Source organism: Erythrolamprus reginae, chromosome 3, assembly GCF_031021105.1.
Source record: "Erythrolamprus reginae isolate rEryReg1 chromosome 3, rEryReg1.hap1, whole genome shotgun sequence".
Classification (NCBI taxonomy): Eukaryota; Metazoa; Chordata; class Lepidosauria; order Squamata; family Dipsadidae; genus Erythrolamprus; species Erythrolamprus reginae.
In genome coordinates, this window is record NC_091952.1 from 97,426,304 (window position 1) to 97,446,749 (window position 20,446).

The 20,446-nt window shown below is 39.9% G+C and overlaps 1 protein-coding gene across 6 annotated transcripts in view; it reads left to right on the plus strand.

Moving 5' to 3' along the window:
• CEP350 (centrosomal protein 350) overlaps positions 1-20,446 on the plus strand; it is a 115,418-nt gene that overhangs the window by 35,384 nt on the left and 59,588 nt on the right. For all 6 annotated transcript variants that reach the window (XM_070746270.1, XM_070746269.1, XM_070746274.1 and 3 more), the window contains 10 exons: positions 5,323-5,446; positions 6,455-7,026; positions 7,257-7,370; positions 7,956-8,069; positions 9,682-9,828; positions 12,239-12,861; positions 14,819-14,940; positions 15,771-16,759; positions 17,173-17,326; positions 18,177-18,331. In XM_070746270.1, coding sequence (XP_070602371.1) covers positions 5,323-5,446; positions 6,455-7,026; positions 7,257-7,370; positions 7,956-8,069; positions 9,682-9,828; positions 12,239-12,861; positions 14,819-14,940; positions 15,771-16,759; positions 17,173-17,326; positions 18,177-18,331 — 3,114 coding nt within the window. The remainder of the gene's footprint in view (positions 1-5,322; positions 5,447-6,454; positions 7,027-7,256; positions 7,371-7,955; positions 8,070-9,681; positions 9,829-12,238; positions 12,862-14,818; positions 14,941-15,770; positions 16,760-17,172; positions 17,327-18,176; positions 18,332-20,446) is intronic.

The following is a 20,446-nucleotide window of genomic DNA, read 5'->3' on the forward strand; positions in this document are numbered from 1 at the left end:
AAGACACTTTCAAAAGAAAAGCTTTAATTATGCTACAGGTAAGAGCTCAGACAACGCTGCACCAAATCAGGTCAAAGTTAGCACTGAGAACATGCGCCTCTCAGCACTATTTATGCAAATCTTCATCATCCTCCCCACCAAACCATCATCTGGTGGTGTAAACCCTCCCCTCTCAACGGGTGATTGGCCTCACAAGGTGCAGGCTGTCTCTTTCCACTTGTAGCTTCATGTTGCTCGAGTTTCTCTGTGTCTCATTTATCGTGATGTGAGAATGGTTCATTGTTTTGGCAACCATTACTACCTGTTATCAGTGTCTCTCCCTCCCACCAAGGTGCATATGTCAAGCCTTGTCACGACACCTGTCTGTGTGCCTAGGGTGGGACGGGGGCAGCCCACCACTGGTTCCAGGGTGGTTTGGCGATCTAAGGCTGACTGCATCCCAACCCAGATGGCTATAGATAAATGCCTGGTCGGCCTGGAACAGTCCTTTGCTGTTTCCAGAGTGGCTTCATGGGCCAGATCTAATCACTTTGTAGTCTGGATCTGGCCTGTGGGCCTTGAGTTTGACACCCCTGTATTAAAGAGTACCTATGCAAATGGAGCTATGTTTATGAGTGCTCAACTGCTGTTTGCATAGAACCATCTCCTCTCCCCCTCCCTGGCATTGCCGGTGGTCTGCAAAGCTGGAAAGGGTACCAGAGTCCTGGGTTCCTGTCATGATTGCATTGCTTTTGATTATGTAGAAGAGCAAACATACCTCTTGCAATCCCTTCCTCTCCAATCACTATAGAAGGGGAGGAAGGGGGAAAAAACACAGGCCACCCATAGTCACAGAACAACATGTATTGATGGTAATGGTGATCACATGACTGAGGTTATAAATGGTTGTAAATCAATTGTAAAGTTATTTTTTCAAAAACATCAAAACTGATATTATATAAAGAAGGAAACAAGCAGGTAATTAATGTATAAAAGGTTCAAATTAAGATATTGATCCATGAACTATTAAATAGAAATGTATAACTGTCTTTTGTTAAGAATTAAGGCATATGTATTGTTGTGGTTGGCTCTGGCCCAGCTCCTGCCCCAGGGAATGTGGAGGTGGATACAGGGGAAACTTCAACATGTCATAGGCCTGTTTTATTGCCCACAGAGGCAGGTAGTTCAGTTTCCTCAGACGAAGAAGAAGGTGTGAATGACTTGGACGAGGGGGGCTTGGCACACAGCCCAGGAAGTCAATCTCCATTATCTTCAGTTGATTCGGATGCGGAAGTTTTGGACCCACGCAGGCGCAGAGTTATGCGTAGAAGAGATCAATTGAGGGCATATTACAGGAGATAAGAGAGGCCACCTGTGTTTGGGTGGGGCTCCAGTAATTAGTGCTGCTTTCTGGAGAAAGTGGGGGACATGCTGGGAGCCGCTCTTTCTCTGGCTGGCACTCTTTTGGCTGGGAGAGCAAGATCAAGCGAGAAGTAGGTGCACCCACACCCTGTGGAACTAGCTCAGCTCCTCTAGGCTCTGACTACGGCAGTTTGAAACACACTACTGCCTGCAAACAAGAGGAGGCGAGCATAAATCCCTGCCTCGTTGTCTCCTCGCAGGCAGAAGTGCATTTCTAAACACTCGCTCCTATCACTCGCTCGCCAGCTCGGGCTGCTCATCCTCCCCCTGCCCTCCCCACGTCCTTCAGACAGGGGATAGAGGTGAGGGCAGTGCATGGGAATCCTCTGCAGCGACAGCCACCTGTTCCTTGGTGCTCTCAAGCAAAGTGGGAGGAGGAAGAAACTCTTGTGGGCCGCTTGAAGAAGCTGAGCTGACAGCAAAACTTCTAGCCAGGCTCAGCAGCAGAAGTAGTCAGGTGTTGTGGTTGGCTCTGGCCCAGCTCCTGCCCCAGGGAATGGGGAGGTGGATGAAGGGGAAAATTCAACATGTCACAGGCCTGTGTTATTGCCGACAGAATCAGTTCAGAGTTTAGTTTCCTCGGACGAAGAAAAAGGTGGGATTGACTCGGTAGAGGAGGGCTTGGCACACAGCCAAGGCAGTCAATCTTCCTTATCTTCTATAGCTTCAGATGATGACATTTTGGACCCACGCAAGTGCAGAATTATGCGTAGAAGAGACCAAGTAAGAACATATTACAGGAAATAAGGGAGGCCACCTGTGTTTGGGTGGGGCTCCAGTAATTAGGGCTGTTGCTATAAATAGCAGCATGTGGGTTTGGCCATTGTGGAAGAATATCTGTTGCAATGTTATCAGGAATCGTGTGTGCTGGACTTTGTTGCTTTTTCACACCTTTGAAACCAAAGCAGAGCAACGTGTGTGTGTGTGTCTCCCTTCATTGGAAGAAGAAGGAGTGTGAAATTATTCCACAGCTGCTGGCTAAGTACTTAATGACTGCTTAAGGGAAATTGTACAGACTACCTGGTTGTTTTGGGAAGAGTGCTCTTTGCAATACAAAAAGAGTGCTTAGTTTATTTTGACTTTTGTGATAAAGAACATTGTTTTGAATTTTCAAACGTGTGTGTGTGTCTGAAATTTGTATCCTTGAATTTTTGGGAGGCTCCTATCAGAGAGCCCAGCAGAACAGTCAGGTATACGATTCCTTGTGTTTTCCAAACGCACCCTTATCTTGGTGGGGGTGGGAAGAAGAATGCACGTAAGCCCCAGCACCAGGAGAAGGAATCTTTTCACCCTGTTGCAGTGCTCTACCCCTACCTGTTTGAAGACATCTATTATAGTACCAGTCCCCAAGCAGATGATAGTGGTGTCCTTTAATGATTATAGACCAATAGCGTTGACATCTGTTATCATGAAATGTTTTGAGAGACCGGTGTTGAACTATATTAAGGCTAGTCTTCCACCTACTTTGGATCCATACCAATTTGCATATAGGAGTAATAGATCAACTGATGATGCTGTGTCTATTGTGGTCCATACTGTATTGAATCATTTGGAACAACAGGGAACTTATGTAAGGCTGTTATTTGTGGATTATAGCTCTGCTTTTAACACTATTCTACCCAACAGGATGTTTTTAAAAATGTCTAATTTGGGTATAAACCAGAGGATTTGTTTGTGGGTAAAGGATTTTTTGACAGATAGGCCACAGTCAGTAAGGATGGGATCTCATTATTCTTCCATTCAGATACTAATCACAGGAGCCCCCCAGGGTTGTGTGCTAAGCCCTTTCCTTTATTCTTTGTATACATGTGACTGCACCCCACTGTATAACACCAATGCAATTATTAAATTTGCAGACGATATGACAGTGGTGGGGCTCATTAATAAGAACAATGAGTCTGCTTATAGAAATGAAGTACAAGGGCTGACATTATGGTGTAAAGAAAACAATCTTACACTTAACACCAAAAAAACTAAGAACCGATAATTGACTTTAGGAGGAAGAAAGATGTATATTCACCATTGCACATAAATGGCGAGGAGGTGGAGAGGGTTGGTAGTTTCAAATTTCTGGGCACTTATATCTCAGAGGACCTCTCATGGACTATGAATGTTAATATGCTTGTGAAGAAGGCACAAAAGAGGCTGTACTTCCTGAGAATGCTCAGAAAGATAAATTTATCTCAGCATCTACTGTTGTCCTACTATCGCAGCACCATTGAGAGTGTCCTGACATACGGCATTGGTAGCTTGGTATGGGAGCATCTCTGTAGTGAACGAAAAAGCTCTACAGAGAATTATTAAAACTGCCCAGAACATTATTGGGCTCCAGATACCCGCCCTGGACGACATCTTCACATCTCGCTGTTCTAGGAAGGTGCATACCATTCTCAAAGACTGTTCTCATCCTGCTTACAATCTTTTTGAACTGTTGCCTTCTGGCAGAAGATACAGAACAACTAGAACTCGGACCACACGTTTCCTGAATAGTTTTTATCCCAGAGCTATACTCACACTTAACAACGAACTAAAGGGTCACCATCAGTGAACTGTTGGACAATATTACTCGCTTTGTCATGTAGATGGTTGAGTGGTTCAGGGTGGGGAATTTGTAGTTGTGGGACATTTTATTCTATTTTTTATTCTATTTTTATTCTATTTTTAAATTTACCTATTCTGATTCTATGTATGGTGGAACTGGTCTCTGGGTGTCACACGACTTTCATTGCCAATGACAATTTGTTGTTTTGACAATGACAATAAATTTATTATTATTATTATTATTATTATTATTATTATTATTATTATTATTAAAAATGAGTTTTTGTGAAAGTTGTCACACCACGTGGGGACTCGTCGCTGCTTCGTGGAGCAGGACTCTGCAAGGCTTGTGCCATTGCATTCACGAACGGCAGCAGGACCCCAGCTGTGCCGGATGATGAAGCTTGCGGCAGTCCTGCAGTTCATGCATGCAATGGTACAACAAGTCTTGCAAAGTCCTGCTCCATGGAGTGGTTGAGGCAAGCCAGCCATTCAGCAAGCACCAAGAACAGAAAGGGGAGGCAGCGGCGATGGGACATCCAGTCCCACCCTTGCCGCCTACTACACCCCCAAAATAATAAGCCCCCCCAATAATAAGGCCAAGGCTAAATTCAAAAAAATATAAGCCCCTGTTTTATTTTCGGGGATACACGATAAAAAAAGAAGTTTGAACAGTTGCAACTAAGTGGTAAGTGAGAAAGGACTGCCTGTTCTTAAATTTTTGTACTACTTTAAATGTTGGAAAGATGGAGTTATGGGAGGGGAAAGGGAAAGTAGTAAGTAAAGAAACCCCTTAAAGCACATTAATGATATGGAAATTTGACATAAATATATGGTTGGATATTGGTATTGTGTTTTGTTATTTACATATGTTTTATCCTAAGGTGGAGAATTTTTTAAAAAAAATTATACCCAGAAAGGACTGCCTTTACTTTGGATTATAGTATCTCGTTGCTATGAAGTAGAGTATGGAAGTGCAAAACAATTGAAACTGAATAGTGTCCAAACCTCTGGACAAATATCAAGTAAAGCATAGAACAGCATTTCAAATATAGTTCCAGACACTGCTAAATTTGAAAGCAATGTTTTGCACACTGGGGACACTGTTCCCCCACCACAAACTTGTAGTAGTCACAATTTATCCAGCTTAATAAATTATCCTTATTGTGTAACTGTCTTATTTGTAATATCACGAAAAGCTCAAATGTATATGTATACATGTGCATAATTAATGCAGCTCTTCTATCAATTATTTTTCAGTAGGTACTTACAAACTTGAAATTATATTGAAATATTATCTAATGTTAATTTTTACCACTGTTCTTGACTTCTTATTTAGTCCCTAGAGATGCATGAAACACATCTTGATTTTTGTTTCAGCTTGCAGGTCTTCCACTCAAAACAAGGAAAGTTCTCCCCGCAAGCCTCTTCGTGCTACCACTTTGGATAGCAATGTGAGTAAGAATGGACATGTTGAATTTCGTCAGCCCCTGTCTTCTTTCAGGTGAGTTTGATTAATTTTGCCATTTTACTATTGCAGGAGTTATAGAGGCAAACTGTAAGCAAAATTATTTACTGTTTTTGAAGAACTTAAATTTATTGATATGATTACTATTTCGCCTTAAAGAGATTGCATGAAATAGAGTTCTTGCTTATGCTATTGTTTGCAATTTAGAAATGAAGACAATGTTTTTACCAAATTATCAAAATACTAGTTTCGGGATCCCCAAACTTGGCAACTTTTAAGACTTGTGGACTTCAGCTCCCAGAATGGCTGAAGAATTCCGGGAGTTGGTCCACAAGTCTTAAAGTTGCCAAGTTTGAAAATCTCTGTACTAACTGCATTCTAAAAACAGTAATCACAATTCTAAGAAAGAGGGAATAGCATTAATGGATCTTGGGAGAGAGAAAATATACTAAGTGAATTGATCCTACTTGAATCTTTGATGCTATTTTATCCTGAAATTAGATTTCCCATCCTGTATTATATTTTCTGCCTTTTTATAGCAAAGACTAAAGTGCTTTCCCTTCTCCTCTGGTTTGGTGGAAGCAAGTACCATATATCACATTCCCTCTATGTTCTTACCTGGAAAGAGAGGGCGCATTCTTGTTTTAGCACATCTCTTTTTGGGAAAAGAGATGTGCTTAGTAGGTCTACAATAGTATCATGATTATTAAGAAAGTTCCTATGCTGTTTCATGCTGTGAAAGGGTACTGTAGGGGACTTTTTGGTTTGGCTTTTTATAGCCAAGATGCATTGGATATCTGGCAGTGAAAATGCCAATCCATGTTTGTGAATTCTTGGAATTGAATAAAGGACAGGAATTATTATCTTGCTTAGAAATATGGCTTCAAAATTACAAGGGTTGGGTGATAGGACATTTTCAATGACAGGAGGAAAAAGATTTTATAATTATTTCACTCTTTCTTTCAAGTTCATAGTTGTTTTATGACAAACATAGGTTTATTAGAGTTTCTGTTTTTGTTTTAATGTTTAATGTGCTTCCGTTAGAGAGTCTAAGTGGTCACCATCTCATAAAACCTCTTGCCAATTGGAGACCAGATCTTTGAAGTATAAAGAAGCAGGGAATAAAGCCAAAGGAAGTGGCATGATCTATGATAAAGGAGAACCAGATTTACATGGCAGAGATTTGAAAAGCCCGTCTTCTACAGATGAAACACTTGTTCGCTATTTGAATGACCATCCAGCAATTAATGCTTTGCAAAATTCAGATGTGAATCCTAAATTAGAAGAAGAAAAAAGTGAAGAATCCAGAGATGAGTATACGAAAACATCTACAAATTCAGAACTAAAAGAATTACAATTGGTAGAATCTTCAGCTTCTTCTACCAGTACCTCAAGTGCCCATAGATTAGATATTTTAAAGGAGCATCAGCATGATGATAAACTGGAAAAATTAAAAGAACGAATTAGAAAGCAATGGGAGTCTTCAGATGAACTGACTGTCAGAGGACATAATCCTGAATATTCTGATCATCCTATAACTGTTACAGCTCCTGAAAATATAGTAACTCCTAAAATCAGAAAAGTGGCAACAGCACCCCTGGCTCCCTCCTATAAAGGTACACAATTTGAAAACAAAATGCATATATGGGGGGGGGGGGATCTCTGGGTTGTATAATAAAGTTTAAGATTTCTATTGTTCCTTTCTTGGGATCGATTACAAACCCACTTAATATTGAATGTGCTTAGATAGCAACTTCTCAGCTCCTTCCATGTAGTAGAGATTTGAAATTAAATAGAATGTCATGACTATTTTAATCTGCTAAAATTAATTTTGCTGTTCTTTTAGGTTTCAATCCATCAGAAGCCAAGATTCGTACTCCTGATGGAAAGATATGGTGTGAAGAGGAATTTCTGAACCTCAGTAGAGAGTTATGTCAAGATTTAGAATTCCAGTTGGCAGGTAAATAGCCAGAGTAATTTTGTGAATACAGTGGTACCTTTAGTTACAAACTTAATTCGTTCTGTGACCAAGTTCTTATGTAGAAAAGTTTGTAAGAAGAAGCAATTTTTCCCATAGTGTAAAAGCAAATAATGCATGCAATTGGGGAAACCACAGGGAGGGTGAAGGCCCTGTTTCCTCCCAGGAGATTCCTAGAGAGGCCTCACGGAGGCTTCTCCCTGCCCTTTCTGGTTACAGTTTCGGAGGCTTGGGTTTGTAAGTGGAAAATGGTTCTTGAGAAGAGACCAAAAAAAATCTTGAACACCCGGTTCTTATCTAGAAAAGTTCTTACTTAGAGGTGTTCTTAGGTGGAGGCACCACTATATTTACATTAAAAGCAGTGATATTATATATTTAAGCTACTTAATCCATAAGCCTGTAACTAATAGTTCGAAGCCCTATAAATTTAAGGAAAAAATAATATTGGTAACTTAATTCATACCTTGAGTTCTGATTTGAAAATTAATAATAGTTGCTATAACACCCACCTGTAGTTTTGATGGGAGTTCGCTTGATGCACTAATTGTTCTTCAACATATTTTTCAGAAGAGGATTTGACTGCAATAAAGACACCTGCTGAAAGAAAAGAGAAAAAAGGACACAAACCAGTGCGTAAAACTCAGAAGATTGCACAAATCTCAAGTCCTTATTCTAAATCAGGTGCATTGTAATTTTTTTTTGTTTAACTATTATGAGAAACCAAGAGTCAGGTGGCATACAGGTTTTATGATTTTATTCATTCATTCACGGCAGTCAGTGTTGGCTTTTAAAGAAAATTGCTTCCATGTATCTGAAGGCTGCAGCCATATTCTCTCACCACCCTCATGCTTGCTTACTCTTTCCCCAAATATGATATATGAATAGCATGTGTCATATTAACCAAGCATTGCAGATACATGACCCTATGCTAATCTTAAGCTTTATTGCAAGAGTGCTGTAGATTTTCTCAGTTTTGCTCTCTGTAGAAACATTGAGGGGTATAAAGAGAGACTAAGCTAATGATAAGCAAAGATTAAAAGCAAGGACATCTAGCTTTAAAAAATGCAAGAAATTTAAAATACAAAAGTAAAAAAAATGAATGCTAAGAAAAAAATAAAAATGCAGAGAAAAAAAGGGAGAAGGGAAAAAAATAAGAAATGGCTTCTTCCTTCATCAAGACAAATACAGTTTAGACAAATTATCACCTTTCAAACAAAGATTTGTAAACAATTTCAACCAAAAATCCCATAGCTCATCTTTTATCTGTTATTTACTAACAAAGCCTCGTTATTCATTCTGAATTGGCAAAAGTCCATTAAAACCTACCAGAACGAACAATATAGGTAGTCCTCAATTTACATTGTTGCTATGAATTTTTTCAGAGTTAAAATACTTTTTTTTCCATTCTGTATTAGAGGCCTCTTCTCCTTTAAAAAAATTTCAGTTCTTTCTGGTTGCCTCTTGTAAGCAACTTTTAAGGTCTCTAATCATATTTTTCTCACACTTAGATTCATAATCTTCGTGTATTTTAATGGAAGTTTTAAAAAAAATATTACAGGTAGGATTTTTAGTTGCAAAATCTTATTTCCTGTCAATCTGACCCTTTAGTCCATTTGTAATTTTGTACAATCAATTTTCTCAGCACCCTTTTTCTATTTATTTTTGAAAAATAATTTTTGCTTTAAATTCTTAAATATACATAGCTGACACTGACATTTCTTTCACTGACATTTGAAAGAAAATAATCTATTGTAGTCAAACTTGCCCTTCTTAAGGTTCACACTATGCAAAAAGCAAATGACAAGCCAATTCCAAAAATGATTAAGAGAGGAAATGGCCAAACTGAATGTCCATTCCAAACCATTCCCAACCGAAGTTTGGTGAGATGAGTCTCTCTCGGCTCCCAGAACTCTGACACTGCTGTTATATAGTCTCCTCATGGGGACCCTCTCTGAGGAGCATTTGTGAGTAATCCTGGTCCTCTCCTTGTTTTGGAGAGGAGTTTGGGAAGCTGATCCATTTACTGGCTCCTTTTTCTGCCGTGATCATCTGCTCTGCTCTCTGTGGAGCTTCCCTGGAAGTCGATAGCATTAATTCAGTAAAAATCAATGAAGAAGGAACTTTGAAAGAACAGGAGAAATTTCAGATGATGCTGTCACTCTATGAATGGGTGAGATAGCAATGCTTTCCTTTTCTTGCCACTTCTATCTATGTACTTTCCTTAAAATATAGAGCAATGGTATGTTGTTCAATAAGAAATAGAAAATGTTTTATATATTTTTTCTTGGTTTAGGTGTTGCCAACACAATAAATCCATCATCTTGGCGGAATGGACAAAGACTAGCAAATAAAATATTGGGTCCAGCGCCTAAACTAGAGAAGCCAAACACTCAGCTGTTGTCTAGTGACAGGAATGAAAAAGATAAATCTATTAAATCTGGTAAATTAAATATATTTGCCTGGGGTGTGTGTGTGGATTGTGGGAGTGTGGGAGCATTTTCATGCCAATATATTGAACAAAATGGAACTTAATTCTGAACAATTATTCTTTAGATCATATCACACACAGATCTTTAAATTACAAAATAAAAATTGGTAAATTCACTTTAAAGGCTGAATGAATACCATACAGCAGGGGCCTCTAATTCCAGACTATGGCCAGTGCATGAGCGCATGAAGCTGCATTTGCACAAGCGGCCCACACAGGTGTGATACCATCCCTTCTCCCTGGGACTGGGGTCTGCTGCTGCATAGCGCAGAATTACTAATGTATTCCTTTTTTTAAAAGACACAAAATAATATAAATAAAAGCTATATTCTACAGCCCACATACAATCTGATTATGCTGTAAATCACGGTGTCAAACTCGCAGCCTGTGGTCATGCACTGGCCCCGTCCACTCCCAAAAGTCACAGTACATCATGTGACGTTGCACATTTGACACCACTGGTAAATAATTTCTTTCATACAACAAACTCTTGGAAGTGTTCAGGTTGCAAATCTGAAAACAGAATTTTTGCTCATTCTTTCACGATCAGTTTCTAAGTTGTATGTTTTCTTTTTCAGGTAATGGTTAAAAAAATTACATTGCAGTTGCATATTATTTTATTGTCCAATATTATTGTCCAATCTTTTAAAAGTAATTTTTCTTTCTATATCAAAGAATGTAATTTCTGGATATGGTGTTCAAAAGATTAAAAAATAATTTCCAGCTAATAATGCCCACCAAATACTGGATATTAAGATGAATACAGTAATACCTCATGATACGAACTTAATTGGTGCAAGGAGGAGGTTCGTAAGACGAAAGGTTCGTAAGACGAAACATTGTTTCCCATAGGAAACAATGTAAAGTCAATTAATCCGTGCAACCAAAAAACCCCCCGCAAAAAAACGGCTTTCGGCGACTGCTGGGAAGCCGCGCGGCTGTTTTAAAAGGTGACAGCTGGCCTGGGGGGCTTCCCAGCAACCTCCTGAACCCCGAACCCGGAAGTTCGGCAAAAGTTCGGGGTTCGGGAGCTTGCTAGGAAGCCCCCCAGGCCGGCTGTCACCTTTTAAAACAGCTGCGCGGCTTCCCAGCAGCTTCCAGAAGCCGAACGCCAAACCTGAACTTCCGCGTTCGGCGACTGCTGGGAAGCCGTGCGGCTGTTTTAAAAGGTGACAGCCAGCCTGGGGGGCTTCCCAGCAACACCCCGAACCCGGAAGTTCGGCAAAAGTTCGGGGTTTGGGGGGGGTGCTGGGAAGCCCCCCAGGCCGGCTGTCACCTTTTAAAACAGCCGCGCGGCTTCCCAGCTGTCTCCCGAAGCCGAACGCCAAACCCGAACTTCCGCGTTCGGCGTTCGGAGACAGCTGGGAAGCCGCGCGGCTGTTTTAAAAGGTGACAGCCGGGCTGGGGGGCTTCCCAGCACCCCCCTGAACCCGGAAGTTCGGCAAAAGTTTGGGGTTTGGGAGGTTGCTGGGAAGCCCCCCAGGTCGGCTGTCACCTTTTAAAACAGCCGCGCGGCTTCCCAGCAGCTTCCAGAAGCCGAACGCCAAACCCAAACTTCCGCGTTCGGCGACTGCTGGGAAGCCGCGCGGCTGTTTTAAAAGGTGACAGCCGGCCTGGGAGGCTTCCCAGCAACCTCCCGAACCTGGAAGTTCGGCAAAAGTTCGGGGATCGGGGGGGTGCTGTCTCCCGAAGCCGAACGCCAAACCCGAACTTCCGCGTTCGGCGTTCAGAGACAGCTGGGAAGCTGCCCGGCTGTTTTAAAAGGTCACAGCCGGCCTGGGGGGCTTCCCAGCACCCCCCCGAACCCCGAACCCGGAAGTTCGGCAAAAGTTCGGGGGGGGTGCTGGGAAGCCCCCCAGCCCGGCTGTGACCTTTTAAAACAGCCGCGCGGCTTCCCAGCTGTCTCCCGAAGCCGAACACCAAACCCGAACTTCCGCTTTCGGCGTTCGGAGACAGCTAGGAAGCCGCACCGCTGTTTTAAAAGGTGACAGCCGGGCTGGAGGGCTTCCCAGCAACCTCCTGAACTGAACCCGGGGTTCAGAAAAAATTTTCCTCTTCTTACGAACTTTTTTCGAGTTCCGAACCGGCGTTCGGGAGGCTTCTGGGAAGCCCCGCCGCCCAGCTGTCACCTTTTAAAACAGCCGCGCGGCTTCCCAGCAGTCTCCGAACGCCGGTTCGTAACTCGAAAAAAGTTCGTAAGAAGAGGCAAAATTTTTCTGAACCCCGGGTTCGTATCACGAGTTGTTCGTAAGACGAGGGGTTCGTATCTTGAGGTACCACTGTATATTACTTTGAATCTTAGTTCCTTGCTAATGATAAATTCTGATCTCCCCCCTCCTCCTCCCCCCCCGCTTCCCTCTAGCGCCCTCCGCTCAAATAACAGAAACTGACTGCAATATGTCTGTGGCTGTAAAACCCCTCACAGTGTGTCCTGAAGGTTTATGGAGCAAAATAAGAGCAAACCTGAAGGAAAAAGATGCTGCTCCTCACCATGAGGGATTGGGAGATGAACATGTAAATAAGGATTTTTTGCCATTAGAAATCCGTGGGATTCTTGATGATCTGCAACTGGATTCTGTAACTCAGAATTCAGAGACAAGGAATGAAATATGTCAGAATCAGAAATCGGAACCATCTCCAAGCAAAAGAAAACCAGATAAAATTCCCATCAGTGATGACTCTCAGTTTACTTTAATAAAGAAACGGTACTATGACACAGATGAAGTACGCCAGTATATTTTGAGACAGAAGGAGGAAAGGAAGAAGAGACAAAGTGAAGAGAAAAAAGCACAAAAGGAGGCAACACAGCAAAAAAATAAAAGACTTCAGGAACTTTATAAGAAGCAAAAAGAAGCTGTTGCCAATAAAACAAAGACAACATCAACATCTGAATCAGTCACTAAACAGTTACAAGAAACTTATTCTAAATTATTAATGGAACAAACATTGCTGGAGAATCCAGGACTCTCTGTTCAAGAAATTCAGGTAGGTTGATAAGAGTAAGGGTAGTTTTTGTGTTTTTTTCATGTTTTTAAAAATGCTGTTATTTATTATTTATTGCATTTATAACATATCATTTCCTTGAGATTACCACCTCAAAGATATTAACACCTGAATATTTTTTCTGAGATGTAAAGGTGAGATATATCATGTTAGCTAGGGTTTAGACTTTATCCCCTTAAAGTTGTTATTAAAGTTGTTGAGGTAATTTAAGCTAAAAGAAACTAGTCAAAACTGTCTATTAAACTACATGGTTGCCTAAAGACTGAATAGCATTAATAAAATGTGTAAGAATTGCGAACACTCTTCAACATATTCATCAATGACTTGGACAATGGGATAGATGGGGAACTCATCAAATTTGCAGATGACACCAAACTGGCAGGAATAGCCAACTCTCCAGAAGATAGGCTCAAGATACAGAAGGGTCTTGACAGACTTGAACATTGGACGCTATCAAACAAAATGAAACTCAATGGTGAAAAAAGTAAACTTCTACTTTTAGGCAAGAAAAACAAAATGCCCAGATACAGTATATGTGGTACCCTGCTCAACAATAGTAACTGTGAGAGGGATCTTGGAGTCCTAGTAGAACTTAAATATGAGCCAACACAGTTCTAAGGCTGCATTAACAGAGGGATAGAATCAAGGTCATGTGAAGTGTTAATACTTACCTGGCAGGGGAGATACCTTGATCATAATACCACTTTATAATACAGTACCTTGATAAGGCCACACTTGGAATACTGTGTTCAGTTTTGGTTGCCATGATGGATATTGAGACTCTGGAAAGAGTGCAGAGCAGAGCAACAAAGATGATTAGTGGACTGGAGGCTAAAACATGAAGAATGGTTGCAGGAGCTGGGTATGTCTAGTTTTACGAAAAGAAGGACTAGGGAAGACACGATAGCAGTGTTCCAATATCTCGGGTTGGCCAAAGAAGAGGGAATGAAACTATTCTTCAAAGCACCTGAGGGCAGTGTTCCCTCTAATTTTTTTTTGGGTTGGGCGGAAAAGTATAGTGTCTGAGCGGCAGTCCCTTTGGGACTGGGCGGCATGAAAATAATAAATAAATAAACAAACAAACAAATAAATAAATAAATAAAAAACCCACCCTGTTTTGCCTCAGAGAATTTAAAAAAAAAATACTGTACTGTGTGTCTATAACAGTGAGCTCATAATAGGGCAACTCTATCAATATCAAAATGCCACTTAAATAGTTGAGCTAGTTTCAAACTAGATTTTGATTTTCTTTCTCTCTTCCTTTCTCCCATTCTTTTTCTTTCTCTTCCTCTCTTTTTTCTATCTGTTTCTCTCTCTTCCTCTCTTCCTCTCTCTCTCCTTCCCTCTCACTCTTTCCCTCGGCTTCTGGGCAGGTTTGAAAAACTCTGAGTTGATGATGATTTTTAAGTGCGCCATGGCTCACTGCTCAGCTTAGAGGGAACTATGCCTGAGGGTAAAACAAGAAGCAATGGGTGGAAACTAAACAAAGAGAGAAGCAACTTAGAACTAAGGAGAAATTTCCTGATAGTTAGAACAATTAATCAGTGGAACAGCTTGCCTCCAGAAGTTGTGAATGCTCCAACGTTGGAAGTTTTTAAGAAGATGTTGGTTAACCATTTGTCTGAAATAGTGTAGGGTTTCCTACCCAACCAGGGGGTTGGACTAGAAGACCTCCAAGGACCCTTCCAACTTGTTGTGTTGTTGTTGTTGTTATTATTGTTATATCATTTAAAAAACCCAGACAGACATAAAGTAGATAAGAGCCCTGTATTCTTTCCTGGTGATCAACATCTGGCTAATTAATTACTTTAATTAGTGTTGAAAAGATCCATGTTCAATCAGTCATGAAGGTCATGGGAAAATATAGCTCATACTCCAGTATACATTATTGATTCAGTTTGCCCTTATTTTATAAAAAACGTTGAATTTTTCTTCCCAGTCCAAACCTGGATATCAACCATCAGGAGAATCTGATAAAGAGAACAAGGTTCAAGAGCGTCCTGTTAGTACATCATCCAGTAGCGATATGTCTCTCTCTGATCCTCCTCATCCTCTTGTAAGGTAAGAAAGTAAGAATGCATTCAGAGCTAGGAAAGTGGAACAGACTAAATATCAGAAATAATGATTTTATATATGATTTAGCTATACAGCTTTTATAGAGGCTGAGAATATTGAAATATTTCCTAAATCTTTTGAAAATATATTTATTAAAATTCAAAGCTCACAAAATTCTTAAATATGCACTTCATGAGTCATTAGAAGTGAAGAATAACTCCTCCTGTATATTCAAAGCTATGTCTGTACCAAGTTTCTTCAGGAATGCAAATGAAAGATGCAAGATTATATTGTACAAAGAATTCAAATTCACTTTAAAACATTCAAATTTGGGACCAATAATAAGTTTAATGTTTATCTAGCGTACTGTTATTAAACTGTATTCAAATGTCAAGTTCATGTATACAATGTTAATTACTTTTTTGGTAGATGGTGTGTTTAGTTAGTTGGGGCAGGAAGGCTGGAGAGAAAAACAAGAACCCAATAATCCACGTCTATTTGAGAGTCTTTGCAGTTGGGGTGGGCTATTTATATCTCTCAAAACTCTATTCCAAAGATCCTTAAACTATAATACCAAATATCAGTTTCCCATCATTTTTAGATAAGTGAAAGATAGAGTATCAATAAAAACCAAATCCATGAACTTCCTTGCCAAAAGAACAACTGATCAACAATCTACATAATTTTCATTGCCCCCTTCACTGACATCATTCCTCCAAAAGACCTGTACCCTTGGCCACCAGAGGTTTATCAATTCTTAATACAGGATGGTTATTTTATAATTAAATGTCTAAACTTGATTGCTGTAAACTGACAATTCAATGGATTATTTACAGGGATAATACATCGGAGCCTTTAAGGATTCATCCAGAGAAGATGAGTTCAGTAGCACAGGTTCCTTGCCCAAAATCTGTTTTGAATGGAGCTTTTTTCTCTCAGCTTTTATCTTTGGATAACGTGGGTATCTTGCAAAATGATTTTGAATTTGTAACATCAAGCAGAAGGAGCCATAACACAGCTATGGGATCCATGTCTTCAAGTCCTCAGCCATTTATGTCATCTACTGTACAACCCACCATTAATCATTATAAACATAAATTGGACCGAATTGAAGCCCTAAAGGCAACTGCAGCCTCCCTTTCAAATAGAATTGAAAGTGAAGCCAAAAGATTAGCTGGGGCTGGCATTAACTATGAAGAAGTATGGGATACTGAACATGATTTGTTGCAAAGCGATCAAGGTGATACCGGTTGGGCAAAAGCCAGCAGCCCTCCTGTGAGAGGAGATGATGTCTTTACAGCTAGGCTTCAACAAATGTTGGTAACCTGCAATTCACATACAACTTTTGATAATAATCTTCCTGGAATGGAAAATTTTAATGAGTTTAAAAAGCTTCCAGAGTCTATTAGTCCTCAAACAGGTGCTCTCGGTCTTCCAGGCAATAATACATCTGAAGGAATATTAGGAAATCTGTCTCAAAAGCAAACATGCTCTGCTGGGCCTGAAAATAAACCTGAAGTTCTGAATGATAGTGGCGGTTCCATAAGTGAAGGCCTACTCAGCGATGGTCTTCTCTCTGAGGAAGAAGGTGAAAGGCCTAATAATCCATCTTTGAAGATTGCTGATGCATTAAACGAAAAAGAGTTCTGTGTTGCAGATAAAACTGGTTTTGAACCCATAAAAGAATTTCAGAAGGAGGCAGAAAATTATTTACCTATTTTCACACAAATTAGGAATGGTCCAAAACCATGGGAAGAACTTGTTAAGGGAAGTCCACATAGCGTGATCAACATCTTTACAAAATCTTATCAGTTCTGCGGGAAAGGTGAGCAAACACAAACCTTTTGATTTCTCTGATATTTTGTTAGGTAGATAATTAAATGAATATTTCTTGAAATCCCGTGTTCTATATGTATTACCTCAGCATAGTTTTGCTGGTATCGATATCTGCTTATATGTACAACATTTTAAATTAGTTTTGGAAATGTTGGCTGCTATCCTTTTTGGCAGTGAAGTCAGTCATTCGTTAAAAAGTTCCACCTCTTTGCGTTGCTAGGGTAAGAATATTATTTCTTAGTTCTACTGTATGTATAGCCATTTAGAATTTTCCAAGTGTTTTTGTATGATTGATCTTTGGGTCATGATCATTTTACTTATTTGCATACTCTGTGTTAAACTTTTGTTGAAATGTAAATTCTTCTGAAATACTGACTGTATTTCATTTTCACTTTCCTCCAGGATCTGAAGAATATGCAGGACAGGGTTCATCAACACATCGGTCTTTACTTTCTGCCTTGAGCTCTCCAAATAGTATTGCTTCCTATGAGGATGATTTCATTTCATCACAAGGTAGTGGTACATCAATGGACAAAAAGTCTACACCTGAGCACAGGTATATATTTTTCAAATGGGTGATGAAGCTATAAAATAAGAGGTGAAAAATGATTTTCATTGAATTATATGTGGTTATATATAGAATTGCATAATAGCTAATGTCTCAATAGTCTTAGCTGAGTATTCTTTATTGATACAAATTATTTTTATTATTTATTGGATTTACCGTATATCGCTACCATTTCACCCATAGTGCATTTCAAAAAAAGGAATGGTTGTGTACGGAGAACACAAAGCTGATCATCTGACCTGACTCTTGCTCTAATAAATATGCAGAGACAGAAGCAGGACAATGATGCTATGGTTAGGAGGATACTGTAAGGAGAGTCTTTTATAAACACAAAGCAACAGGTTAGAATGAAAAGAGGTAATGGATTGTGATTGCTATTCTAGTATAGCTAAACTGGGAGAAGGAGAACCAAAAGCAACTTACAGCCTGCTAGTGTTTTGTAAGATGTCAGGAAAAAGAGAAAGTTCATCCTTCTTATTGAACCATCAGTTTTAAATTTTAGTGTAAATTTCTAATGCATACAATTAATACTTTTTAATACTTTTTATTAAGTTCAATTGAATATAAATTAACTTTAACAAATGAAAATAACTGGTACATTTATTTCTTATTAAACTCTAACCCCAATTTAATTATTACTTTTATTCATGGTGGGAGTTACATAAATTAACTTACCATTTTAGAGCGTTACAGTATCAAAGAGTTTGAAAATCCCTATATAAAGGAATCAATTAGCCATAATTAGGTTTATTCACAAAAACAAGATGAATTTCACTGTAGTATGATGGATAGAGATAAAAAAATATTGACGATGTGTAATTCATGCTTGTATTGGCAGCGCCACAAGTAGCATCAGCCTGAAAGGAGAGCTTGCCAGTAAAAAATTGCCTTATGAACACCAAACTATGGAATTAAACCATCACTCCTCAGGACCACCATCTTCAGGGTCTTCTCATGCATCCGCATCTTCTAAGACAAGAGGAAGGAAAAAAAGTAAGAGCTTTTCCGCTGCTGCTTTATTACAAACATAAGTTTTGCTGTCTAGTTCAGCAGTTCATCACAATATACATAGATCTAAAAGACTTTCAGGCCAGTATCAATTATAAAGATTAAGTAAAATAGTAAGAGACCTTAACAAGGTAAGTTTAATATTTGGTTAAGAATCCTACCACATTTCAAATATCCAACTTCACAGATTTTGAATAAAATTGGGAAGTGATGGCAATTATTACAATTATAAGCAATTGGGGGGAACATTATTCACTTACTAATTTTTGTTTCTAATGTTAGTACCATTATATAATATCAGGAATTTTGTAAAATGCATATTTCACTCTTTTGTTCATTGCTGTATGAAGAGTTTTATCACGACTTAAACCATAATACAGTACAAATACAAGTAGTTCTCAACATAGGGCAATTCATTCAGCAATCTTTCAAAGTTATCATGGGGCTGAACAAAGAATCATCTGATCCATTCCCCAAGTTATGGCTGTTGTATCAGCCACATGATCAAACTGCAGGCACTTGACAACTCACCTGTACTTACAGCTGCAAGAGTGCTGCACCTCCCTCCACTCACCTATCTCCCCTCCCCCCACCTATGCTTTTTGGCCCCCTTGCACTTCACAGTTCCAACTAACCTTTTCTGCCATCTTCTTGCTTCTGCTTCTTCTCATGAAATATGCCTGGTCTGGTTTGTGGGCCATATGAATCTGGCTTTGTGCTGCAAAAAAAAGGGGGGGGCACAGAACAGTCCCTTCCTGAGGCAGAGAGGGTCAAAGCATTCTTTGTTGTCATTTTCCTGCGCCTTATGGGGAGGACTTTGTGATGCAAAAAAAAGAAAGCAAGAAGCCAACCCATATGGCCCAGGAGCATGTTGAGGGACGGATTTTTAATGAGTCCTCGGCAGGCAGGAATCAAAATAAAAACAAACTTTATTTAGAAAGTAAAAAGGAGTACATTGTGCCAGGAGCGGCACTTTATCAAGCAGCCTAAATCATGGCTGAACAGAATGGAATAGATTGGAATGTGCCTGCTTACGTAAGCAGGCGGATGTGACATGTGGGAAAGGATAAGAATTGTGGGAGTGATGTAAGAGAGGGTGTGATCAGAGGGGAAACACACATTAACTCTTTAACTACTGAATGTCTCTGTTGGCTGGCAATTCTCAGCGTGACAGAGCATGCTACCAAAATAATATTTTGCCATGCTCTGGCGCCTTCAAGTTGCTTTGTGCTTTTTTCCCCTATTGCACAAATCAGCCCCATATGGTGCAACAGCTAAGCTGGGCACACCTCATCAGCAGCAGGAGAAAGAAAATGGCAGCGAAACACAACACGGCAGGGGTCTTGGAGTGTAGGATGCAGCAACTGGGTTGGTTATGCTTGTAGCTTCCCAGGGCATGGCAAGAAGCCCCCAAAACACATAGCCCTGGGGCTGTTTGGCCCTCCGCAAGGCAGATTGCTGGGGGGAGGGGAGGGGCAAAACAGCAGAGATTGGGAAAAGTAGCTGGGGGGGAGTGGTCCCTTACTTTATTGAGGCTCAGGGTTGGAAGGGATCAAGCCCAGCATAGCTTGGATTAAGGTGGGTTCTTGGCTAGTGACTGGTAAAATTTGCTTATTGATGACCACAGGGATTACTGTGATTGTGGCCCTAAGTGATGTTGTCTCACAGTGGTTGTTTTACGACTATAATTCTTAGCAATTAAAAATCCAATCTCAGTTGTGTTCGTAAGTCAAGGACTACTTATAAATGTAGATAGTGACATTATTTCTTTCAGATTTTCTTTTTCTTGCCAAATATTGCTGTTCTCCCCTAGCAATTATAAAAAATCTAATCTCTGTTCTGTATACTCAGAAATCACTTATTTTACGATAAAATCCAACTCTTTATTTGAACACAAGCACACATAATGAAACACAAGTTTTAAAAGATGAAAAAGAAGAAATTATCTTTCTCTTTAGAGCTACTGTAATCTATGTCCAGGAAAAATGCCAACAACTCGCCCTTATTTGCATTCCTTAGATTAAAGTCCATTCATTATTTAAGCATATGCATTTGCTCACTGAAAGCTTCCCAACACAGCATCCAACAGAGAATGTCTTA